The sequence below is a fragment of the Triticum aestivum genome, chromosome 7A, assembly GCF_018294505.1.
Source record: "Triticum aestivum cultivar Chinese Spring chromosome 7A, IWGSC CS RefSeq v2.1, whole genome shotgun sequence".
Classification (NCBI taxonomy): domain Eukaryota; kingdom Viridiplantae; phylum Streptophyta; class Magnoliopsida; order Poales; family Poaceae; genus Triticum; species Triticum aestivum.
In genome coordinates, this window is record NC_057812.1 from 731,085,338 (window position 1) to 731,109,323 (window position 23,986).

The window sequence follows — 23,986 nt, forward strand, 5'->3', positions numbered from 1 at the left end:
GTGTTCATAAAACGCCATCAATTAATGGAAACTTAGCATCGAGCTAGCACAAGAAGTAGATGATGATCAGATGAACACGGACCACACTAGGGAACCCATCGGTGCTGAATTCATCAATCCCAAACGGTTGACTACTAGCAAGCGTTTGCCCACAACACACACGGTCTATTCCATCACAAATAGGTCGGATGGATCAACTGTATGCCACGTATCGCACATTGTCAAAAAGTAATGCGGTAGACCTTCTTTAACATGTGTTTAAAAATAATAATAAAAAACAAGGACCTCGAGGTTAAATTAGCTGAGGGAATGGGATGACCGAAATGCCCCATCTCTTCACCTAATTTAACATCAACACAACTTCCCATCCAATCTCCCATCCGATGGCTGCTCCAGCCTGAGCACACTTAACTTGATAGTTTTCTTACATGAGCTACTGGTGGAACAGCTAGTCCATGCTGATAGGAATGCCTCTTCACATCCTTATGACGTATCCGGATGACCGCCCGTCCCACAATGGCCAATAGATGTTGTGTAGACAGAGCATCTCACATACGTCTTATTAGAAGCAACCGTCTGCGTTATTATCGGTCTTCGCACACATTTCTGATTACATAACTGTTTGCCGCGTATCACACACATCTTGTTATATTGAACCGTTTCTGTTCTCTTGCCTAATCACAAACAGTTCATCCGAGTGAACCGTATGTTGTACATCGCACACACCTTGATCGAGTTGATCGTTTCTTTTGTGTTGCCTAATCACACACAGTTCATCCCAGTGAACCGTATGATGTATATCGCACACGCCTTCATCTGGCTGCCCATTTCTTTTGTTCCTCCTCATCGCAAACAGTTAATTGAGCTGAACCGTATGCCTTGCATCGCACACGCAACTAAAACCTGAACCGTGTTTGATGCATCCTCCATCACAAACGTTTTGCACCTTTTTTGATGGTTATTTTACACCACCATTTACGATTATGGCATCGCACACAGTTTCGTCGAAGGGTCTCTGATCGTATTATCGCGTTAGCAGCATCCCGCAGTAGTGTGGTATATACTTGCTAACAAAAATAACATTGCTAACACTCAAGAACATAAAAGTGATGTGAAATTTACTACTTTTTCATATATTATTTGACCATTTTTTATTCTCGCAACAAATGTATCTGGTATAATCCGGTGTTTACATGTGCTCCTGTCGATTCTCAAATAAAGACCCATTCAAAAAACCAAACAAGGTATTTAGTTAACATAGTTTTAAATACAACTGATAGGGTGTCGATCGGATAGAGAATAGGAACCTAATTGATCTTGAGGGTCTAATTCAAATTATTTTGCTTCTCTGTGGTACATGCTATCTATAAATGTTGTGGACTTTGCTTGTGCAAATTAAGCTTTTTATTTGCTATCACTCATTGTGAAAATTAAGTCAATGATCTCTTGGGCGTACTAGACAACAGTATAATTGTTAGTAGTATATTTTACTATATGAGGCATTCATCTTCCGGGCATAGGGTGGTGATGTCTACTACGCAACTTTATTCTCGTAGACTCGTGTTGGGCCTCCTTGCGCAGAGTTTTATAGAACAATAGCAATTTTTCCTTAAGTGGATGACCTAAGGTTTATCAATCCGTGAGAGGTATAGGATGAAGATGTTCTCTCTCAAGAAACCCTACAACCAAATAATAAAATCTCTCTTGTGTCCCCAACACACCGAATACAATGGTAATTTGTTTAGGTGCACTAGTTCGGCGAAGAGATGGTGATACAAGTGTAATATGGATAGCAGATATTGGTTTTTGTAAGACGAACAATAAAAAATAGCAAGGTAGCAATTGATAAGACAGAGCACAAATGATATTGCAATGCTTGAAAATGACGCCTAGGGTACGTAATTTCACTAGTGCAATCTCCCAACAATGTTAATATAATTAGATCATATAACCGTCCATCAACGTGCGATGAAGAATCACTGCAAAGTTTCTATCTAGCGGAGAACATAAGAAGAATCGTTTGTAGCTATTCTTTCCGATAGATCTATCCAAAAGTTCGTACTAAAATAACACCGAGTTATTCTTTCCGATCGATCTATCAAGAGTTCGTACTAAAAAAACACCAAAGCAACTTCAGATTCATAATACTCAATCCAACACAAAGAACTTCAAAGAGTGCCCCAAGATTTCTACCGGAGAAATAAAAGACGAGAACGTGCACCAACCCCTACACATAGATTACCCCAATGTCACCTCGGGAATCCGCGAATTGAGTGCCCAAACACATATCAAGTGAATCAATATGATACCCCATTCTCGCCATGAGTATTCATATGCAAGACATATATAAACGTATTCAATCCAATAAAACGAAATCTCAAAGGGAAAACTCAATTCATCACAACAAGATAGAGAGGGGAAAACACCATATGATCCGACTATATTAACAAAGCCTGTGATACATCAAGATTGTGACATCTCAAGAACACGACAGAGAGATTAAACACATAGCTACTGGTACAAACCCTCAGCCCCGATGGTGGACTACTCCCTCCTCATCGTGGTGGTTGCCGTGATGATGAAGATGGCCACCGGTGATGATTGCCCCCTCCGGCAGAGTGCCTAAACGGGGTCTAGATTGGTTTCTCGTGGGTACATAGCCTTGCGGCGGCGAAACTTCTGATCTAGGGTAACCCCGAGGGTTTTTGGAATATTTGGGAATTTATAGGGTAAAGAGGGGGTGCGGGAGGCCGCCGAGGTGGGCACAACCCACCTGGGGTTATGCCCCCCTCGGGGCACCTCCCAGGTGCTACTCTGTCACACCCTAGTTAGTTCAAGCATTAGAGTGTGCATCATGTTTAAATTCCTTTTAAATTTGAAATGGGGATGACTTAACCCCCAGCACCCCCCTGGAACAACTAGGGTTTACTAAAATTATTTTCAATGAACCCAAAATGCCCTTCACAAAATGTTCATCATTTCTGGATTGGGCTAAAACCCCTGGCAAAAATGGTGCACTCTTTTCTAGGACATTCTGGATTTTCTTGAATTAAATCATAAGTATTTGAATTTGGGAATTTAAATGCTATAAAATAATTTAAATGCTCAAATAATTATGGAAATAAGTGTGGGCTGTTGGGAATAATCTAAACAGAGCCCCTGATTATTTTCAGGATTTTTAAAGATGTCTAGGTATTTTTAATAAAGCCCAACAGTTGCAGAAAAATAGAAAACATAAAACAAAATAGAAAACCAGAGAGAGGACTTACCTGGCTTACCTGCAGCCCAGCTGTGCGGCCCAACACTGTAGCCAGCCCAGCCCAACTCCTCCCCTGTCTTCAACCTCGTGCCAGTAGGCACGAGGGCGTGTGCCCGCGGCACGCACGCGCGCGCCCGGCCACCTCCTGCTTTCCCGGGGCGCCCTGAGCCTTCCGTCGCGCCACGCCAACCCCCCAGACCCGTATGGATCGATCTCTCCCTCCCTCAATCTCCCCGTGCTCCTCTCCCTCCTCTGGCTCTCCTCTCGCACGCACCGAGAGCCATTGTCGCCGCCGCACGCCGTTGCCGCGCCCACCGCCACTGCCTCGCCTCTCCGACAAGCCCATTAGCTCCACGCTGCCGTCCTCGACCTCTCCGTCGACCCACGCAAGCTCGGACGACCCCAAGACGACGTGGTGACCTTCTTCCCCGTCTACGGCCGCCGGATGCCGTCGTTCGATTCGCTAGCCTCAAGTCCTCCCCGAGATCACTAGCCTGCTCCACGAGTTCCCTGTGAGCCCATCTTTCCTCCGCCCTCTCCCCGTCGTCTCTTACGACCTCTAGCCGTGGTTTCCACCTCGGCCGGAGCCCGCCGCCGCCTCCACAAAGCTCGCCGTCGCTAGCAGCCCTGCCTGGCCAAACCAATCACGTAGGCGTGCTCTGGGCATCCCCAGGAAGCCGCAGCACGCCTCAGGCCGCTTGCTAGTGCACCGCAACCCTCGCGCCTGAGCTCGCCGAGCTCCGGCCGCCGCACTTGCCCTCGCCGCCATCGCTGTAGGGCACCCCAGCTGCTGCCTCTGGCCACAATGGATGCGTGCGAGCCTGGGCGTCTCGTAGAGCCCCTCCGCCACTCTTCCGGTCGCCGGAGGGCGAGTTCCGACGCCCTCCACCGTCCCTGGCGTCGCCGGCGACGAGCCGCGGGTCAACTCCGGCGAGTTAACCTGGGGGTTTGACCCGCTGACCAGGGGTTTGACCTCCCCAAGCCCCTGCTTAATTAGCATTAGGTTAATTAGTGTTAAATTAACTTAGTTAATTAGATGAGCCACTGACATGTGGGCCCAGGGCCTAACTAACCTAGTTTAGTGCTAACTAAACAGTAACTAACTCTGTTAGTTAGCTGAGACACTGACTGATGGGGCCCACCAGTCAGGTTTGACCTGGGCTGGCGCCTTTGACCCGCTGACGTCACAGTGACGCAGTGCTGACACATTAATTCAATTACTTGATTTATTCTTTAATAGGAAATTCCAGAAAATAGTCAAAACTTCTAAAAATCATAGAAAATCAACCATAGCTCCAAATGCAAAGATTTATATATGAAAAATGATCAGAAAAATTCAATCTATCCATCTGTAATGATTTCATGCATGACAAAACAAGTTAACCTTGCTGTTTAAGCAGAATAAGGTGATGCACTAATAAGGCCATGTTTAATGAGCTAATATTTGAATCTTTGATTCAAATGAGTTCATCCCCTTCTGTTTTAGCTTGCATTAGGCCAAGACACTTTCATATTTCCATGTCATAGCATGCATTATATTGTTGCATATTGCCATGTGTTGATTATGTTTCGGTGTGTCTTTCGTGGTAGGTTCTGCCTCCGAGGATAACCCCGAGTATCCGTCTGAAGGGCAGTACCCTACTACCACTACAACAGGCAAGCAACCCATTGATCATTCCAATACAAACCCATGTTCTCGCTTCTGCTCTTGTTTACTACATTAAGACAACGCGATTCAAACTGCTGTGTGCTACGGTAGTTGAACCCTTATCCTCTGCATGACCTGTCATTGCCACATAACTAGATGAAACCCACTAGCATGTGTAGGAGTTGATTGAGCCATGTATGTGATTCCTACCTTGCTATGCCTGCTGTGCTTAGAGTTGCGTCAGGTCTGGTTCATCTGGGTGATGGGCTAGAGTGAAATGTTTATGTCGGTAATGTGAGGGATGTGTTGAACATGTTTTGGTAAAGGTATCGATGAGAGGCCATGTAGGAGTACACGGTGGGTTGTTTCATTGAGACCGTCCATAAGAACTGAGATCTGTATGTGTGATTTAAGATGCAGTTACTACCGTACATTGGGCCCAAAACCAATGGACCCTCTCGGCTTCTTAAATACCCTAGTACTCTGTCCAGGAGTTGCAAATAGTTTCTGGTGTTTGTAGGTTATGTGTTGGCGGCCGTGCGTAGCGAACCCTAGGGGTGGGCTATGTTGCGGTAGATACACCGTGGCACGGTGTACCGAGTCACCCATTTGGTGTCTCGGGAACCCTGTTCACATCGTTCGGGGCCGTATGTGGAAACCTCGGCCGGACTCCCTGTGGATGGAACCTGGATAGGCGATAAACCTGGACTAGAGACTTAAGTGTTTAGGTAGGCCGTGGCCGACACCCTCGCTGGGCTTTCGCTTGAAGGTTGCCGAGTACATGTCGTGTAAACGACGGTAAGTGGTGAAAGCGTGTATGAAGAAGTATATCCCTGCAGGGTTAACATCATCTATTCGAATAGCCGCGTCCGCGGTAGAGGACTACTTGGTTGCCTATACAGTTCATAGACAAGTAAATGGATACTACTAAAAGACTCAAGATAAGTGTGAGTACCGGGGATGTCCCTCTCGTAGGATGACCAGGGAGGATCCCCGGTGGAGTATTGTGTTGGTGAGTAGTGGACTCGTGTGCGAAAACTATTTTACTAGTGGAGTTCCGTAGGATAGCTTAGCCAAGAGTCAAAGCTGGCTTGCTGCAATAACCCCACCACCTTCTTGAGAATGAGCATGTATAGTAGGTTCTGTTGTAAGCCTTGCTGAGTACTTTGTACTCATGTTTGCTTAATTACTGTTTTCAGATGACAACACCGCCCCCTCCGATGGGTTCTACGTAGACCTTGATGTCGACGAGTGACTAGCCACCCAGGTGGTGATCGTGGCCATGGAGGGCCCTATGTAGATGATCAGGCTTCGGAAGCCTTCTTTCTTTCTAGTGTCTGTACTCAGACTAGTTGCTTCCGCATGTGTTTGTATGATTGTATGACTTGAGTGTCGGGTCATGTGACCCCTATCTGTATGAACATGTTATGTATGGCTCTCTGGAGCCTTTAAATAAAGTACTTGAGTTGTAGAGTTTTGTTGTGATGCCATGCTGTATGTACTCATATCGGGCATATTGTGTGTATGATTGAAATGCTTGGTATGAGTGGGATCCGACAATCTAGTTGTTTATCCTTGGCAGCCTTTCTTATGGGGAAATGTAGTCTAGTGTTCCTCGAGCCATAGTAGTCTGCTACAGCCCGGTTCACCGGAGTCCTGCTAGCCCAGCACTACTACTCAGGGCACTTGACTGGCCGGCATGTGTTTCACGTCATTCCTATGTTTGTCCCTTCGGGGAAATGTCACGCGGTGACATCCGGAGTCCTGCCTAGCCTGCTACAACCCGGGTTTCCCCGGAGTCCTGTTAGCCCAGTGCTACAGCCCGGAATCACTCGCTGATGACCGACATGCTCGATGCGATTCATGTATGCCTGTCTCCATAGGTCTGTGCCGCTTTGGGTTCACGACTAGCCATGTCGGCTCGGGTTCTCTGTCATATGGATGCTAGCGACACTATCATATACGTGAGCCAAAAGGCGCAAACGGTCCAGGGGCATGGTAAGGCGACACCCGTGAGATACCGTGCGTGAGGCCGCAAAGTGATATGATGTGTTACCGGCTAGATCGATGTGGCTTGGAATCGGGGTCCTGACATACTCTGGCCCATTGGATGTCCTCTGGTCCATAAAAAATCCACAAAAAGTTTTGCGGTGTTTGGACTCCGTTTGATATTGATTTCCTGCGATGTAAAAACCAAGTAAAAAACAACAACTGGCACTGGGCACTGGGCCAATAGGCTAGTCCCAAAAAATGATATAAAGTAGCTATACAATGATTGTAAAACATCCAAGAATGATAATATAACAACATGAATACTTCATAAATTATAGATACGTTGGAGAGTATCAGGTAGTCGCCTATTTATGTGGCCAATGGATGAGCCCTGACCTTGCCATTTCTGCTGAAAATATTGTAGAAACAATAATGTTTGCATATTTTATTCGATATCCAAGGAGATTTAGAAAGAAAGAACTAGTTATGCACCTGGCCTATGGACGAGCCCTGGCCTTGCCATTCATGCTGGATTTGTCCATTCCCTTGACATCAGCAGTCAATCTAGTCAAATATATATTTAATGGTTTAACCCCATTGACCCATATAACACATCATTGTGGTTTGACAACTACAAGGAAGAAGTTGTGAAATTAACTAGTTGTATTCACTGTATTCTCTTGTCGACAACAAGTTGTATTTCCAGTCTTTGATATTCCGGTTACCTTGATTAGTTACCTTGATATTCATACTCATTCAGAGTTACAGAATTCTAAGTACCCCCATTTACCAAATCTCAACTTTGTCACACTCCCCACAAGCATGTGAAATCGTCTTGCCGCTCCCCTCACCATTCATTTTGTCTTGAAATATGAAAAGGTATTGTGTTAGATGTTAATTAAAAGCTAGCTTGGAACAACACAAACCCCACATCACTCTTGCAACGCAATGTCACATAGTGAGCTGCATACCTACCTATATTCACCTTATTGGCTTATCACGGGCATGCAATTAATCAACTTTTAATTGTCTAACCTACCCTAATCCTTTACCCACATCTATCTATTTTGGCAAAAAATGGACTGTTGGCAAAGCAATCATACATTCCTTCCTCTTGTATTTTTGAAATCCAGCCCTGATTCTATCCTTGATTTCCCCCTTATCCCGACTCCAGAAATCATATGTATATTGCACTATAACTTCATTTACACACACTCTTGTTCCTTTCATGCTCCTCAAGAACACGTGTGAACCATGACACTTCACATCTTAGTCTGATCCATTTGATATATGTAAAGCATGGAAGGATTGTGTGTTTAGTATTGAATGCGACATAAAAATACATACCTTGTTTTCTTCACATCTTTGAGCCAATAAGAAAACACAGAACCTATTGGTAAACTACTAGTATCTTCAGCTTCGGTCATGTTTCATGGAACTCTATTGATAACTCATCACTTGTATGTCACCTTATCACATTATCACAAGTATTGCCTTACTGCATTTTTCCTTCCATTCGCATTGTGCTCATCGTGAGAATAGAAGAAATCATGGACCTCTTCCAGTTTCTTTTACACATTTATTTACATATACTCCATAAGAAGAGAACGTTTCAAATGTAAAATGTCAAAGGTCAACTAGAAACCGTAATTGATTCCATACAACATAAATATGACTACTTACGCTAGATCACTAGGGATGGAAACACGTGAAGGGAAGGATGGAAGTGGTCACAATAGTTGGAAAGGGGTGCATTTTTCCTATAAAGAATGGCTGGTCCTTATCAACTCTGTCGGTTGTAATATGGTTCATTACATGATGTCCTTCTTCCACGCGCGAAATGAAGTTGAATGTATTTGTGTGGGTGCTTATTATTGATAGTTTTAAGAAGCAGAGACACTTTAATTCCGGTAAATATTAATTACTCTTGCGTCTTCTGTACTACTTATACTGAAGAAAGCGTTGAGCACCTTATTTCTATTGGCCCTTAAGCATTTTTCTTGTTGGACATGCTTCAAATCTAGTGGTCTCCGAATGCCACGCAGATTGCTTCTATACCAAGCTAAAGTGCTGTTTTTTTTGCAAAAGAAGCTAAAGTGCTGTTGGTTTGTAACCTATTTTTTGAAATCTTTGTTTCCATGGCTTGGAATTTGGAAGGAGCACAATAATTTCATTTTTGAGGTCAGTTCTTGTAGCTTGTATAGTTTATCTCTAGCAAAAAGAACTAGAAGCACACCATGGAACTAGCTCCTAATTGCAAACTTATATGCTGAAGGAGGACAGGGGCAGTGGGATGATGTAGAGCTAGAGAGCTGATGGTGAAGTGGTGCAGAGGTCGTAGACGATTCGAGAGCCTCAGTGAAGCCACAGGATGATGCCTCCACTGACTGAAACTGGCCTGTTGCCCGCTGTCGCCAAGGTAAGTGAGACCATGATTTCTCCTTATCGCCTCTGATCATCGGTCATGAGGCGTCTTGCCAAGCAAGATGACTAAGGATGGAGTGGATGAAAAAAAGTGGTCGTCCTCGGCTTAATCACCTGGAACTAGACGCAGTTACCATGCACAAAACACATGTAAAAATCACCTAGCTCCAACTAGGGGGTGGAGGGCGAGCATCGACTGCACGGTGAACTCAGTAGCCTCTGTGCATTGCAAATGATGATAGTTCTTCTTCTTACTTGGTTGTTCACTTGTTCTGCATTTTACAAGTTTCAGAAATATTGGCTAATCGGGCAAACTGTGCCATGCTGTCGCTGTGTAATAAAGGAGAAATGTCTAACAGCTCCCGGGTGCCCCTACACCCTCATGAACAGTAAATCTATATCTACTAGTAGAATGCCCGTGCTTTGCTACGGGCGCAGACGCAAGAGAAACATAGATGAACACAAGAGCATAAGTTGTGGTCATCTTTTATCTTCTCCAACAAAATGTAGTCCCTCGGCTTTTCTATATACAGCTAATGTACTTTTATATACATACCATAATTGTGGGAAGACAGCTTGTAAGGCAAGAAATCCACCAAAAATGAAAAAACAAAGGAAGTAAAAAGTTTAGAAAGTTGAACCATCTCAATAAACATAGGAAGAAATATAAAGGAGATAATTCAATAGTCAGTACAAAAGAATAGGTCTTAGCATAACATAAACTATGTACATCCAAATTGCTAGGTAGATCCTCTGGTAGACTACTCCTGCAAGGACGTCCAGCATGCTGCTCCCCTTACTTCTAAACACATGAAGAACTCAACATGTATGTGTTGAATGAAAAGATCCTCATGAAAAGTTAAAATATTCGATCAAGGTTTACCTTTAACTACATCCTTCTTAAATGTCATTCTTTGCATAGAATCTTCACTCTAGCAACATTGTATCATGTAGAGATCACCTTTTTCATGACAAACACCCTTCACAATAGAAAATCTATATCAGAGTAGAAATTATAGGTAGCCTTTATGAGAATATACTAATGGTCAGATCGGGTATCAACTTCATCACACTTCCAGCCTTTACCATCATTCCTCATATTGTACATCATCTCATGTGCTTCTCCTTTCCGCTCTCCATTTGCACCTTCCACACAATGCAGCCATAACCACATGCAGCATGACCCTTTGACGGGTCCATAGACGTTGGTTACACTGCAAGAAAATAATGCTACATTTCGGTATTCCACATAAGTGCTAAAAAGTTAGCTAGGCAGAATGAAAGTTTTCTAGGCTTTTAATCCTTGCATCATGCAACTATTGTCTTTCTATCATATGGCCTAGACAGCATTTAGGATACACACTCAGATATATGGTGTTACTGCAGTCCCAAGATCTAGTTTACTCACTTGTGAAGTGACATGAAACAGGTAGTGTTGGTTTATATGGAAGATAATTCTTTAATGATGTATATGCTATTGTGTGTGAATTATTTGTAGAATGAAATTCTTTCTAGACAAAGATTGTTGTAACTTTCTCGGAGAAAAATAATTATTATTTGCATAATGAAATTCTTTCCAGACACAGACCGCCGAGCACATGGAGATGGATGCCTCTTACCTCGCAGGGCAGCACCTCTCCCAGGAGATTCCCAAACGATGAAATCCCCCTCGCAACAGGCGCGACGTCGGCCAACATCAAACACCTCGCCGTGTGTTTGCGAAATTTAGATAGCAGCAGCAATATCAAAATTCGGCTAGCAGTAGGAGAGCAGTGGTGCAGCACCGCATCATCGCTATCTCTCTCGTTCTCCTTTTCACACCCGGTCGAGCCCGTTCCTTTCTTATCTGCCTCCACTTTCTCCCCGACGACCCCACCGGTGATGATCCCGCCACCCCTGCTTCTTTCCCATCGTCGATTACCACGGCTATCATATGGTGCCGGCAGCATGCACCGTTGCTGCAGAGCGTCACCCGGCGGGCACTGAGTGGCTGATGACAACAATGTGCTAAAATATATTTATGCTGGTTACCTGCACAAGTTTGAGACCTTTTAAAGTACAATCACCTCAGTACTATAATTTAAGCAGGATTAAAGGATGAGTATAAGAAATCATAGCTGGATCAGTGGTAGTACAAGAATCACAAAAACAAGTCTACATGGATGAAAATTGTGATATAAGTAGCTTACCATGTTCCCGAGGCCCAACATTATGTTGTCATCAGAAGTGCTTCCTGGGACAATCCTCGAGGCCAACAAATTCCTAGGGACAATATGCCTCACCTAAAGATCTATCTTCTTACTCCCTCCGTTTCGAATTACTTGTCACGGGTATGGATTTATCTAGATGTATTTTAGCTCTAGATACATCCATTTCTGCGATGAGTAATTTGGAACGGAGGGAGTACTTATCAGCTGCAACCCAGGCAAGATGAACTCGTTTGTTATTGTGACCCTAACATTTTCTCTGAAACATATATCTATCAAGAAGACCCAAAAAAATGTAGAAAAATAGGAGCATGAGAAGCAGCACACACATCTTTCCGTTGGGCAGCCTCACATGACTAACAGTTAATATGCATATCAGAATGTAGAACTCCCAAAAGTGCATTACTTAGAAATCACAACACTCCTCAAAAAAAAAAAATCACAACACGTTAGATCATCTATGGTTTGTATAAACTCCCAAAACTTAGATGCATGTATAACCAGGCCAAAAATACAAATACCATGCATGGTTGCCCGGAACTCACCATGCCCACGCTAGTACTCCTGGCCGTCTCATGCATTCTACTGCTCCTAGTGCGTAGCATAACGCGAACCATAAAACCTACCGCGCAGCGCCTACCACCGTCCCCGCAGGGTCTCCCGATCATCGGCAACCTCCACCAGCTCGCCGCGCTCCCGCACCGTGCCCTGCAGACGCTCGCCGCGGCGCACGGGCCCGTCATGCTGCTCCGCCTCTGCCGCGTGCTCACCCTGGTCGTCTCGTCCGCGAACGCGGCGCGCGAGGTGCTGCAGCTGCAGGACCACGCCTTCGCCAACCGGTCCGCGCTCGCATCCCACGGCGGCTCCTCTACGGCTGCACGGACATCGCCTTCGCTCCCCACAGCATCTACTGGCGCGGCGTGTGCAAGATCGCCGTGCCCCACCTGCTGAGCCCGCTAGGGTGCGCGCCTACCGCGGCGGGCGCGAGGAGGAGGTGGCCAAGCTTGTCCGGAAGGTGGAGCAGCAGGCACATGAAGGCGGCGACGTGGTGCGGCTGAGCGAGCTCCTGAACGGCTTCACCAAGGATGTGAACGGGCGGATCGTGCTTGGGGTGCGCACCTCGGGCAGGGCCGGGTGGCGCGCCAAGGTGGACGCACTGCTCGGGTAGTTCCACGTCGGCGAAAACTTCTCGTCGCTGGCGTGGGTGGCCGCCGTGGTCGGGAGGGACGCCAAGGTTAGCAGGGCATTCAAGGGGATTGATCGCATCCTCGTGGAGATCCTCGAGCCCCTGCCACCCCGCTCCCCTCCGCAAAGATCCGCCGCCACGCGTGTTGTTGGGAGGAGAAGGCAGTGACCAACAACGCCCAATCAAGGGAATCCGGATCGAGCCCAGGCATCTACATGGCCTTCCCCACCATCTTGTAGTCCCGTGTGTGGCATCTCACTGTGGTGGAAGGAGATGGCGCCGGGCGAGGGGATCCCTCCCAAAATGAAGTGAGGGGAGGCATGTGCCATCCCGACGTGAGGGGACACCACCGGCGATAGGATTAGGAAGGGCGGGTGATCTCCGTTGGGGTAAGAAGGTTGCGTCGGCCGGTCGAGGTGACGGAGAGGCGGTGGTACATGCCGGTGACGTAGAGGGATGACGACAATCTGGCATGTGGCAGGGAATCCGGGGCGCCGTTGTGGGTGGAGGCGTGCCGCAGCGGACATGGAGGAACCCTAACGGTGTAGCATGGTGATTCTCGTGGGAGAAAGACGAGGGTTTGTTTCTGTTTCGTTGGCCGGTTTTTTCCTCTATCGCTGTTATTTCCGGTTGCGTGGGTTTTAAGAGGGAGAGAAAAATCGGTGGGGCGGAGAGGTGGGAGGGGAGGCGAACGAACGGAGGGGGCTAGCGGACGGACGAACGAACGGCGTACGGACTGGGCAATTAGGAGTAGAGATACCTAATATTAAAGTACGGAGCCTTTCCTGGTTCTCCATAAGTCACCTATTTATATCCGTTGATTTTGTGTAAATCATAAAGATTGATGGTTGAGATATAGTGGATCTACGATAACTGTTCGGACCCAAATAGGGACCAATCAATTTTCTATGCTAAACTTTCCTACATGATGGGTTCGCTGGCATACACGCTAAGCTGGCTTGGGCCATGTAGTTGTGCGTTGATGGGCTTTTACGGAACGCTAGCCATGCATGGGCTTTTATCTATGTGTTCGTTTTCTAGAAAAAAAAAATCTATGCATTCATCCGCTGTTTCTTCTGTTCGTCATTTGGTTTCAGACAAGCCGATCCCAACACATCCATAGGAGTTTGTATGCAACATCTCCACGTCTCTTAAATACCTCTTCCAAATCAAAACAATATCCTGGTAATCAGCCTTAGCGGAAGGTGGTCTGGACGCAATGGCGCTAAAGTGGGTCGTCCAGTACGCGGCCGCACCGACGCTGGTGCCATCATATCTCCTTCTTCTGTCCACGCGATGGACCTCGCCACCTTTTGTGTGATGGTGGCCCGCACCTGCGCCATCGCCTGCCAGAGCCTCAGCTCCATCGCAACGCGATCGATGGCGATCTACGTGCCATCGCCTTCCTCCAAGGTGTCGTGGTCGTCGCCCAGCCTGCCGTCCATGAGCCCTGCCACCCCAGCCGCCGTCGCGCGCGGCAGCACCTTCACCGCTAGGTACTGGTCGTTGTCATCTAGGCCTGGCGCTCCGGCAGCCGGCTAGCCAGTGATGGCCTCCAGCAGCAGCACACGAAGCCATACACATCGGACTTCTTGGACACGATGCCCATGCGGAGGAAGAAGGGGCCCACATAGCCCGCGGCGGCGGCCAAGAAGTTGCCCTCTCAAGCCGACCCAGGGTCACGGAGCCGCACACGACCGTCGCCGTCCATGAGCATATGTTGGAGGATGAGACGTTGCCGTGCACCATGGAGATGTGGTCGTGGGGGTGCTCCAGCGCAACGGCCACGTCAGGGAGGACGCGCATGCGGGGTGGAGTGGAGCTGGTCAGCCAGGCTGCCGCCGGGCATCTACTCCAGCACCAGCGCTCCCCACGGCGCACAACACTAGCACAACACGGCGTATGCTGCTGTCCCGTTGTAAAACCATGTTGTCCTCACCCCATCCCATGCACCGCGTGATCCGACCTAGCGACGACGTGGTCGCCATTCGCGTTTTTCTCGCATCGCCCAGCCGTGCCTCTCGCTGGTCTCACATGTATGTCAATACGTCATCATGGGCACGAGCAATGGACTATGACAGGAACTAGAATAAGGAGCGGCAAAGAGCTGGACTATGAGACTCCACGAGGGAAATGAGCCACTGGAGGCATGAGGGGCACGTCATTGGTACGTGTTTGTCTGAAATTTAAACACATGGATATACTTTCAGTCATTAGATTTTGTTTAGCCGCGGTATTGCATCTATGTGTTGTGTTGGTTTGCACGCCCATACCTAGCTTGCCAGGAGGGAACGCCATCTGCCAAGTATACTAAATTTTTAGAATTGATAACGATTGTAACACCTGATGGAATGACCAAACTCCCAATCCTGCCATGTCCCGTCCGGCTTCTACGTACTTCCCTCGAACTCTGCCCTCAGTGTGCCTTCCATCCCCGACGATGTTCCACGGCCTAGTTCCTCGATCCGACCAATCCTGCGCAAAAACTGGTAGGAATATGTGGGAAGGTGTATGGACCAGATGCATAGCGTGAATCTCGGATGGCGTCCATCATGTCCATTTCCATCATATAAGTGTTTTAAAGTTTTGATTTTGAAATATTCTCTTGCGTAGGCGCAATGAAGGGTGCGACATGCGGTGGCGAACTCATTGGCGTGGGATTGATCATCTTCGGGAGCGTTGTGCTCAGGCGAACACCGCTATCATCGTCGGTGAGGGTGGCAAGGAGGATAGGCAGACCTGTTGAGAGTTTTGAGTTATGCTTATTGTGCAAGAGGCAAGATAAATTGTTTCCCCGTTGCAACGCACGGGCATATTTGCTAGTTCATATAAAATTGAAAAAAAAATCAAAAAATCTGAAACTTTCAGGGATCAAAGATTATCAAAGGTTTGATTCCTGCAAAGTTTCAGCAACAAATAACCTTCGTGGAGCCCTCACAAAAAAATAAACAAAATCACTGCTAAAAAATGTACATAAACTTTGAAACATGATTTTGTTTTTTTATTTGAGTGCTCTTCGAATGTTATTTTTAGCTAAAACTTTGCAAGATCATCAAAAGTTTCATGATGTTCGATGTCCCAAAGTTTCAGATTTTTTTGATTTTTATTGAATTTATTTTGAATTTACTGTTTATAGAGGGTGCAGGGGCACCCGGGTGCTGAAAATCCTATCTCGTAATAGATTCTAATCTTTATCCAGGCATGCGTAAACAATCCAGCAAAAACTGTCACCATGCAATTAAGTCGCAAATCATTAATTCTCCAGCACATTTACATTCCTCCAGGAGAGCATATCTTCAGCACGTTTCTACCCCCCAAAACGCAAGATTTTAGACACCAAAAATATGATGACATCAAAGGCCCTGCCAGTACATCTCCCGAAACACGACCATGTTTCTTTCTTTTAATCGTGGTAGCAATCAGGGAACTACCAGGCACGCAGCTGTGCTGTACTTAAGTGCCGTAATACACACAACAAGCTGCTGATTTCTCTAAACACATGCAACTTACGATCTGCGACGAACTGAACAACCACAGAGATCAAACGAAGGCCTATGGAAGAGACTTAGAGACCCCTACTGAATAACAAATTCAATCACTACAAATAAAAATGCCTTATTCATCAAAAATAATTATTAAAGTGCCCTGGCTCAGAGAGCATGGCGAATAAAACCATACACATAGACCAGATATAACAATTCCAGGAAATAGCTGAATGTCTCATCTTCACGATGCCATCTGTAGAATTTAACCATGCAGAAACTAATAAAACGAGACGAGACGAGATCGACGCTAGCTTGCCATGCACTCCAACGATCCTCATCCAGCTTACATGGGAGGGAACTGACTCCAATCGAACTCCAGATTGAACGACTGCATCTGCATCACCATATCACTGCCGGTGAAGCCGGCCCCTTCGTGGCCACCAGCGTAGCCACCGTAGACCAGGGTGCCAAGATCCCCTCCGGAGCTCAGCAGCGTGCCCTCCTGCCGCTGCACTGGCGCCTGATGCAGCGCTGTAGACCCCATGTCTACGCTGCCGGTGGTGACCCATGGAGCTGGCGGCGGCGCCTGGTACATGGGAGGGAAATAACTCGAACCAAACTCCAGATTGAAGGACTGCATCTGCACCACCGTATCACTGCCGGTGAAGTCGGCCCCGTCGTGACCACCAGCGTAGCCACCGACCAGGGTGCCCTCCTGCTGTTGTTCTGGCGCCTGATACAGCGCCGGAGACCCCATGTCTATGCTGCCGGTGGTGACGCATGGAGCTGGCGGCGGCGCCTGGGAATGAGTTTTCCCCATGAGTTCGCCCAAGCTCTTGATCAGCTCCTCCACCTTGTAGCCAACGCGGGCGAGCTGCTCCACGCTGATGCCAACGAGGCCCGGGAGGTTCCCGTCCATGATCTGTTGCAGGAGGTACCTGGTCTCGCGGTCCTGGCATTCGCGGCGGGACTTGTCGACTTTCTCCTGGAGCTTGGCGATGCCCTCGGTGAGTAAGCCCTCCTGGTCCATCGTCTTCTTGCAATGCCCCAGCTCCGGCATGCTCTTGAATCCATTCAGGATACCCACCGCCTTGTCAGGGGAAGGAAACACCTCAGGCGCCGCCCCGCCCTCGCTGTACACCACCACGCAGGTCTCGACGTCGCACAGGGTGCCCAGCTCGCCCGCCTTCTTCATCAGCCCCTTCAGACGCTGCTTGTACCTAGAGCGCCGGGTCGAGTCGTCGCGGACGTACCCCAGGGTCACCTTCTTCGGAAGCCGACCCATTGCCACTCTTGCCGGCCGGAGGAATGGAATGTCGTTGTTGGTTTCCTAGGCATGGAGGACGGGTAGATTTATAGTGGAGGGATCGCCTAGCTAAGGATTAATTTCATGATATGATATGGCGACAGATAGGAAAAATATTGCATAAGATTTGGTGCCTTAATTGTGCCCCCTCTGTAATTTTGGCGTCCTTTTAAACCTTTCTTTTAGTATAACTCTGTAATTTTGGCATCCGTTTAAACCTTTTAACTTTGGGAAACACTTTCAATCCGTCGTCTGATTCTTTCCAATATTGAGACGAGGCCAGGGGCGTTGATTTTCTTTTACATCGCAAGGCTGTTAGCTTCGGCCTCTCGTCCCAAACTGCTGGCTATTTCCACGTACATAATTCTCTCGTGTAAAAACAAAAAAACAAATCACCACGTCTCACATCTCACATCTCCCATAATAAGCAGAGTAGGTGGGGGACATCAGACATGCTTGCCTTCCGTGTAGCAGTTGCTGCCGCCGCGGGGTCATATCATCGTCGGCTCGATGCACCTATGGAGTGATACTATCATCCATTCTTCTTTTGTCTCTCGTGCGTACTTATATGCTTCTATATATTGTATAGAAGTTTTGCTTCATACGATGCCAACGATGCTTCTTTGTTTCTAACATGTTCCTATTGTATACCGGCCGTTGGGCGCATGGCGGAAGTGCGACCGGAAGATGAAGGTGGACCCGTACATGTTGTCGTCAGCTGTGTTGATTATACCAGACATGGCAAAGTTTGCAGTGTGATGAACCCGACTTGTGAGCCCTGTTGGTGGGGTCCGACATGCATGCTAGCGCTCGTTGGCATTCCTCATCAGGCGATCGTCATGAGACAATTTTGGTGTGGCTTCGCTTCATCGAGGGCTTCAGTGAATCAAACCTGTTCTAGTTCCCACACAAAACCCCGATGTGGCTTCTAATCAACATAGCTGATTCTGGGGCTGTTGCAAAATACTAATATGAATCAGAAATTCTAATTCCCTTGGAAGGAAGCAAGTAGCACAAAAGATGGAAAATATATGTGGCAACCAATTAAAATATTTGTTCGTGGAAGCAAACTTTCGATTCAACATGAAGAAATTTTTGTTTGTTTGGGAACATTCCCATATTGGTTTCAAGCATGTAGAAATTACCGGTGACGGTGTCAATGATAAAACTGATCTTGGGGAAACAACTTCCTATTTGGTTCGAAGCAATATTTTAGTCAATAGAAACAATATCGTTGTGATCCTTTTGGAAGAAAATATCCGGTTATATAACACTTATTTTTGTTAAATCAAAACAAAATCCATTCACCATGTAAGAATTTTATTTAGTGTAAGGAAACTAAATTTTGTTACAGTTGAAGCAAAGTTTAGTTGCAAGGCAAGCAAAGTACGGTAACGCTGCACACAGAATGTGCTTCGCTAGAAAGAAGACTCTATGTATATGTTTCCTATTTTGAAGCAATTTCATTCCATGGAAGCAATTTCTTTGGTGTACCAGAACAAAACTTTCCTAAATTTGAAGCCAACTTTAGTTTCATAGTTGGTGAGGTGGACTAACATTAGAAACAAAATGTGTATCATAAAAAAGCCAACTGCATGAACCAAAAGAAATATAATTTTGCTATGCTTGAAGCAAACTTCAATTTCTTAGGAAGCATATGAAAGTAGCATTGGAAACAAAATATGCTATGTATTCCCGCATAAAAAGTATGTTTCATGCGCTAGAGTAAATTAATTAGTTTTCTATAAAATCTAGAGTTTTTTTAGGAAAAATCTAGAGTTAGTTTCCAAATATTTTGAGTCCTAACACACTTTCTTTATTAATCAACAATGTTCATAGGGATACAATTCAATTCTGGCGGATTCAGAAGCCATACATGGCGGCCAATATCCAGCCCAAGAAACTTGTTTGGCAAGGCTATGTGCCTCTATATTCAACACAGGACCTTCGAAGATGAAGGTGCAACATTGTAGTTGCATCAACGTAGTTGTGATCTCCTTTATAATGCTGACGTACATCCTTCCCATACCTTGATTGATGTCCTTCAAAACACCTTGGCAATCGGAGGCTATGATCACATGTGAAAGTGGATGATCCATAGCTAATGCTAGAGCCTCGCGGGAGGCCAATGCTTCAAGCATTGCCGGATCCGATATGCCCAAACATCTCATGGCTGAAGATCCCAGGTAAGTACCCGATGAATCTTGCACATGGCATTGAACCCGCCTTTGTTGGCAGCCCTTGACACAACCCGCCGACTCTAATCTCGGTCATCCCCTGAGTTTGTGGTATCCATCTAGGCCTTGCTTTGTTAAGAGGTACAAAATGTATTGCATGAGATGACTTTAGTTTGCATTCTTCAAGCTCATATATGTACCGCATGACAAAGCTATGTGTAGCATGAAGTCTTTGAAAAATATGTTCATGGAGAACTCGCCGCCGACCGAACCAAATTGCCCATAAGGTGACTAGTACCTGGATGAATTCAGAAGAGTGGAGGGCCTCCATCAACGCAAACATCCATCACTTTTTATCTAGTTTTGTAATCCTATTCACGGGTTCCACAAGATCAACGTCTTGAAGTGCCCATACACATCGAGTTGCATTACAATGCAAGAGAATGCTGCCAAGAGTCCTCATTGCCACATAGTCCACACGATGTCACAGAATACATATTCTGATGATGGAGAAGATCAGTTGTTGGGATAGATTGTTGGGCTAACCTCCATAAGAAAATTTTAGTCTTGGAGGGAACATATGTTTTCCATCGCTTAGACCATGACTTCTGCTCGCCTTCACTGTTTGAAGAACCCAATCTACCATCTATCCAGGTTGCACGTCTCAGTTTTGTAGAAGCAAGCATATGGCGTGTACCCATGACCAGAAATCATCAGCATGTTTTGTGCACACGTAATAGCTTCGGCATCCGTAGGTAAGAATATTTCTGCAACCGCCTCTTGGTTCAAAACTGCATTAGGCAGAATCAATTCCCCCTCAAGTTGTGGAGGGTTCTGTACTCTACTCATGATCGTCCTCATGTTATGGGGACCGGGTAGCCAATTATGCTACCAGATTTGTGTCCTTTCTCCATCACCTATCATATAATTCTTTGAGTTAAAGTGTCACGCCCTTCTAGAATTCACCTCTGCACTTGTGAAGGACCCCCCTCCCCCCCAGCTTGACCTAGAGAAATTCAGTAAATGAAAGTACTTTGATTTAAGGATCCATGCACTTAGAGAATTTGGCTCCATTAGGATTCACCAAGCTTGCCAGGCTAGAAGAGCGAGGTTGAAAATCTCTATCTACCACAAACCTAGGCCCCCAGACTGTTTTGGTCTCGCCATCATAATCCGTGAAACCTAACTAGGCTTCCTCTGGCCCTCCTTACTGCCACACAAAACCTTTTGTATCAAAGATTTGACGTATTCACATGGTCCATGAGGGAGTTTGAAACAATACACAGAGTAAACCAGCACAACGTGAGCAACAAATTTAATTATCACTTCTTTTCCTCCAACAGACAAAATTTTGGCTATCCAACCTTTGACTTTGTTCGACACACCGTCCTTTAAAAGTTTCAAGGCTCCATTTTTACTGTTGCCAACATCAGATGGCATCCAAGTATCACCCTTACAATGACTCATTCCTAATGTTCAAAGCATCCATCACATTTAAGGTTGTTAGGGTAGCCCTTTCTAAAGAAAACGAAGGACTTGGACAAGTTAACTCTCTGGCTTGAAGCATTGCAGCAACAATCCAATAACGAGGACAACTCATTTTCTCCATCAGCACTGTCTTTAACAAACAACAGGCCAGCATCCGCAAAGAGCAAGAGAGGCTTATTGGTGGAGCCGATGGAGCTACTCAAATACCACTGAGGTGAGATGATTCATTTTTTAAGAAGCACGATATTCCGCTGCAAGCAAAAATAGGTATGGAGAAATAGGGTCCTCCTGACGGATCCCCTGGATTTATGAACTTAGCGAACATTTTAGATTTAATGAATTGCTACGTTAAATATATGCTTTTAATAAATTGATGAATATTTATTTGAATTATGAGTCTTTTAAAATATATGAACAAGTTTTAAAATTTACAAAAAAATTGAAAATTCATTAAATCTTTCAAAATAATATTTTTATCCATAAAGTTGTAGATTTTTCCCGATCTTTACAAAAGATCAAACAACACCGACTTTTTTTTTGAGCCACAACAATAGTAGTTTGGCCAGTATAGTGCGAATTGTAGAGACACGTAGAATAGGAGCACCAAAAGCAACCATTTTTTATTGGCCTGGCTCTCCTACAAAGGTTAAATTTTCTTTTTTGGTCTATCCTGATGAATGAGTAGTCATTTTATGTTTGTTACTATCTAAGAAACTACATGGTAATGTTATTGTACATCTCCACTTAGCGTATTTTATGTTGTAAAAATGCAGATTAGTAATAAAGGATCTTGTTAAGAGCATCTCTAGCAGACCCTGCATCCGGCCGGCCCGCAAAACGCGTTTGCAGTTCGCGGAAAACGGCCTTTGCGGGGCTACCCGTATAAGAGCATATTCTGCGAATATCCAGGGTGTGCTTCGGCGTGCCTGAAGTTAGCCGCAACACTGTCCGCGTGCAGTCGTCACACTGTATGAGCGGCACCGGCGAGCCACAGAGCCACTGTGCGAGCGCCGAGCTCGGTGGACGGCCGGACGAATCCATTCCCGCAAACCGATGGCACCGGTGAGAGGACGAACCTGCATGCGGCGGTGCGACCTTGTCGGGGCTGCGGGAGATGCTCCCCGACCATTCCATCGCTTGGCGCAACCACTGGCGGCCGGAAAAGCCAAATCCGGCGGCCCGCGATGAAGGGCCGCAGATCCGCAACTTTCCGGCCCACCGACACGGGAGGTGGGGGGGGGGGGAGGGGAGGCCTCATGCGTGTGGCGGCCTTGCGGTGTGCTCTCCCTGGCTTCTTTCGCCGGAATCTTGGGCGGCGGCCTGCGGCGGGGCGAGGGGGAGAGGGGAGGTGGTCGGTGGGGAAAGCGCGGGCTGAAATGTTCCCCCACCAACCGCTTCCGCTTATATGCAGGGCACCACATCAGCGAGGGGGAAACCTGCGTATTCGCGGGTTGGGGCCTAGATTTTGTCGTGCCCCTCAAAAAATTTTGTGGGCCGGCCACGTTTGCGGGGTCTGTTCGGGCGGATTTCCGCCCCGACCCGCATTTTGGCGGTTATTTTGCGGGTCAGGGCTTTTTGCGGGGTCTGCTAGAGTTGCTCTAAACATTCATTATTTGTTACAAAAATAATCTTAACATGTTCCATGAAAGATTAGCGATTTCTTAAAAGTTCATCTTTTGGATTAAAAATTTACTAAGAAAGAGGATGTCAATCTGTTACACATTATCATGCATGCCAAGCATAATGATATATCCTCAACCAGGATTATTCAAGCCTGCAAGAACAATTTATTGATAAAGATCAAAGTTTTGTGGAAATTATGATATAATTAAGGAATATACTCAAGTATAGCAAAAGAGGATGCAATACATAGGAATTAAGCACACAGAGGAAACCAGCAAGAATCATGTTGACAACTCAAATTATATTCTAGAAGTATATATAAATTTTCTTACCAGGTCATACACCACAAAACACCATTAAGATATTTGTTAGACCATCTGCTTTAGAAATTTCTACGCAAGTATTTTAAGAATACTAAAATATACCTGAATACACATACACATACAAATATATAAATATATGTTGTACAAATCATGCAATTGTCGAAGAAAGTATTCTAAGAAACCGTGCAAATTTTATTTTATCCTTTTCAAGATGTTGTTAAAAGTTAATGTATCCAAAGAAAGTAGCACTATTAAAAATATACTTCAATGTACCACAACGCAAACATATTTTTTTCAATAATATGTATATTTCTATATAAAAAATATAATATATTAAGCAACAATTATGTTGTTGGGTATCTAATAACAAAATATAGCTTAGGATTATAGTACCATAGAATTGAGTTATAACAAAGTACAAGAGTTTTGTATAAATTAAATGTTTGTCCATCGACCAATTATCATAAGCTTATTAATGAATTTTTTTGGTATGTGAAAGCACCATAAAATGATCTTAAAAGTAAATGCATATTTAAATGAGTGTAATAAACACGATTATTTCGAGCACCCTATTCTTTTGAGAAAGCTAGCAGCTACAATTAAAACTACTTCTACACTACTATTAAACAAGAGAACTTCATGAGGGCGGACGAAAACTCTGCCCGTAGAAACAACCCACGCCTGTACGAGTCTACAGATAAACCCACATACTTTTTTTCTCAAAAAAGGTAACAACCCACGTCAAATTAACACAGAGAGTCATATATCATATATGGAAACAAATGAGCTAACTTAGCGGGAACCAATCCAGGCCCGGCGTCCAGATTACGGATCCAGATTACATGCCCCGTCGCTGCCCTGTGCAGCC

The 23,986-nt window shown here is 45.7% G+C and overlaps 1 protein-coding gene across 1 annotated transcript; it reads right to left on the minus strand.

Annotated features, from left to right (window-relative positions):
- Positions 1 to 16,529: 16,529 nt before the first annotated feature.
- Positions 16,530 to 17,525, minus strand: LOC123147637 (agamous-like MADS-box protein AGL80). Its single transcript, XM_044566897.1, has one exon. It carries the CDS (start codon positions 17,484 to 17,486, stop codon positions 16,545 to 16,547), a length of 942 nt encoding a protein of 313 aa, XP_044422832.1. The 5' UTR covers positions 17,487 to 17,525; the 3' UTR covers positions 16,530 to 16,544.
- Between the last annotated feature and the right edge of the window lie 6,461 nt (positions 17,526 to 23,986).